This window comes from Monopterus albus, unplaced genomic scaffold (assembly GCF_001952655.1).
Source record: "Monopterus albus unplaced genomic scaffold, M_albus_1.0 scaffold99.1, whole genome shotgun sequence".
NCBI lineage: Eukaryota > Metazoa > Chordata > Actinopteri > Synbranchiformes > Synbranchidae > Monopterus > Monopterus albus.
The window spans coordinates 2,124,445-2,127,569 of record NW_018127979.1 but is presented as its reverse complement, the minus strand read 5'-3'; the positions used below and the strand labels follow the sequence as shown (position 1 = coordinate 2,127,569).

Below are 3,125 nucleotides of genomic sequence, written 5' to 3'. Positions count from 1 at the left end.
ATCAACTTTACCATCACCGCCCTCGGTCCCCGATCAGAAGGTTTCCCGACTCTGTGAGCCCGCTCCATCTCAGTTTCTTGATGAATTTGTAGTTTATCCTTTAGTATTTCCTTCACCTTACATTCCGCTTCCGTCCAGCTTTCTCCAGCTGACTCCTTGATTCCCTCAAAGATCAGGTTTTTTCCACTTGGACTGTACTTCCAAATGCTCCATTTTATCCATTATGGCTATTAAACTCTCACAGGTTCTGTAGACATCCTCCCTTGTTTCCTTGGTTTGTATTTTCTGTTCACCCATGGCTGCTTTAATCACATCCACATCTCGCTGGGTAAACTGCAAACTCGTTTTTATCTCCTGTATTTCTCTGGTGATGTCGTCGAGTCTCTTGTTATTTGTCTCCATAAGTAGTTGCACAAAACCTTTGAAGTTGTCTTGTTGTTGGCTCAACAGTGCGGTGTACATCTGCTTCTGCTGACTCAACATCTCTGTTACTTGCGCCGCTGAAATATAATCCTCTTCTGCTTCAACATCCTCATTCGCTTCTGATTTATTAGCTCTTTTCCCTCTTGGAGGCATTTTAATAGTTGTAGAATTTGTTCAAAGTGTAGAATTTGTTCTTACAACTGTATAGCTATGCTATACAATTCAAACATAACATTTGAATTGAAGCAATGCACTGCTATAAGAAATTATCAATAATCAAAGACAATATTAATTTACAGTGAGACAACACTGGTAGTGTATTTGTGCCAGATTGTGCCTACAGAATGCAATAATGAAGTGCAGTAAAGCTGGGGTGTCACTGCACACAGACACACTCCCCCCAGTCACACTCACTGTATCCTGCAAGCCTCTCTGGGTCTTTAAGAGGCCTTTAGCAGGGTTTATTAAAAACTCTCTGGAACAAAACACTGCAGTGAGCCATTTACTGAGGGATGTTCTCCACTCCAAAGGTTAATAAGTTACTGCCACATAATTATGCATCTTGTATTAGGGAGAGTGTGTCTGTAATGGCCCACTAAAGTGCATGAGTATGTGTGGGTGATCGTTTGAGTTGGTGTTTAGTTGTTGGCCTTTGTTCATTTATCTACACACACACACACACACACACACGCACGCATGCACACACCACCACCAACAACAACAACAATGACAACCTTTACCTTCTACCTTATTTTTGAAATAATGGAAAACTGACTTTTGGAAAAGTGAGTTTTTCTTGGCCATTTAAGTAAGGATTAAATTGACATTTTAAAATTTGTTTAACTTTATTTGAACAAATAAGAATGATCACTCAGTATAATATATAGATGATTCAACCTATTTCAAGAATATTCTTGACATCCTTTTTTATTATTATCAGAAACAACATACTGTATCTCCGATTTGAGGATACAGAAATGCTTTTCCTGAACAGTTACAAATGGTGCAAGAGCCTAGCTTAGCATAAAGTGTGTCAGCATGGGGAAAAAGCTAGTTTGACACTGTCCAAATTTCAAATGTTCCCCTACCTGCATCTCTAAATTTACCTGTTGTATCTGGTTTATTTAATCTCACATAGAAAAATAAAAATGCCAACTTGTGAAGTGATTATTTTCTTAAATCATACAGAAGCTTAAGCAACTATACTCTATGTCATTTTACATGTTTGCTTGTGTACAGATTAAATGGTGATAACACTGAATCAGTAAGAACAGTTAGAGGCACCTATAGACATATTATTGAACTTTTTAGAGAGCAGTTTGCTTTTTATAGTCTTCTCATCCAATCTCAGCAAGAAAGCAAATACAGATTAATAAACTACAGTAAAACACAATTACATAACTTGTTAAAATAAAATTTTAATGCATCCCCAGCATTATCTGTCTTTCCTTCCCCCTACCGTAAGACACAGGAGTAGAGGCCCACATCCTGGAGGTCAGCAGGTCTGAACCAGATGGCATCCTCCTCCTTGCTCATGTGCACGCCATCAAAAGAGATGGGCTCCTCAAAGTCGCTGTGGCCCAAGCCAGAGCTGCGGTACCACATGAGGCTGAGACCCACACTCTGTGCCTGGCTGTAGTTGGCCCGAATATAACCATAAAACAGAGCGCACTTCAGCCGTACTGGCTCACCTTGTAGCACCCGGTATTTTAGGTAATCCACTGACCATATAAGGCTGCAAAAAAGTAAAAGCTTTACGGCTTCAGAGTGATTACAGCACAATACTATATTTACAGCAAAACAATATTAGCATCTTAAAGTTACTTTACATGAGCATACTGTATGAAAGGAATGAAGATTACACGACATAAAGTACCCACAATAATCCTATTTTATTTATTAGAAAACACTCCATGAAATAGCTTTACTAATAATGACACACTACACAGTTTACAAATGCCTAAAACACTACACAGTTTGCAATGCAATATAACAATGCATGCAAATGCAATGCATGGATATGAATGTAGTTTGTCCTGTTCAATACTATGTGTGAGCTTTTGGAGGACTGCTGTTTCACTGTGCAGTGTCACTGGTAGGCACATCTCCTCTCCTCTCCTGACACTGTTTGCACATTCAGGGCATGTGTACCACCTTGGCCTCTGCCGAGACAGTTTAGATGATCTCCTGTAATATCAAAAAGTGAAACCACGCTGACATTTGGGAATGAAGTGTAAAATATCTCCATAAATGATGTCAAGTTTCTCTCTGTGCTGAGGATGCACCGCAGTTCCAGTGCCACAAAGTACAAGGCTATAACTGGGAATATGTCTCAAGCTCTTCCAGCAGGGTGTGTTCCTTTTCTAACAGTTCAATGGATGGATATTTGTCCTTAGGCATTTTTGTCTCAATGTTTGGGTCCTGAATTAACTGGCTAGCTCAGCAGTCATCCATTTTTCCCATATTGCATGTCACTCTACCCTAACTGGACTGAGATGGCCTGGCCTACATGTCCAACTAGGTTAGTGTGTATACTACAGAGAGAGTATCTCACTGTACAGAAAAAAATCACAAGATAACAACACAGATGAAAACTGTATCTCCCAGCCTAATTAGTCAAATGTATACTTCAGTTGCTCCATATAACAAAGTGCAGATGAGGAAAAGGAGGGCACAGCAGCTGAAATTTGACAAAAATCAAA

At 39.6% G+C, this 3,125-nt stretch overlaps 1 protein-coding gene across 1 annotated transcript in view; it reads right to left on the bottom strand.

Moving 5' to 3' along the window:
• Positions 1-2,823, bottom strand: part of il1rapl1a (interleukin 1 receptor accessory protein-like 1a) — a 92,896-nt gene extending 90,073 nt beyond the window's left edge. Inside the window, exons 1-2 of the mRNA XM_020609277.1 lie at positions 2,792-2,823; positions 1,883-2,158 (exon numbers count right to left, since the gene is read on the bottom strand). Coding sequence (XP_020464933.1) covers positions 1,883-2,158; positions 2,792-2,823 — 308 coding nt within the window. The remainder of the gene's footprint in view (positions 1-1,882; positions 2,159-2,791) is intronic.
• Between the last annotated feature and the right edge of the window lie 302 nt (positions 2,824-3,125).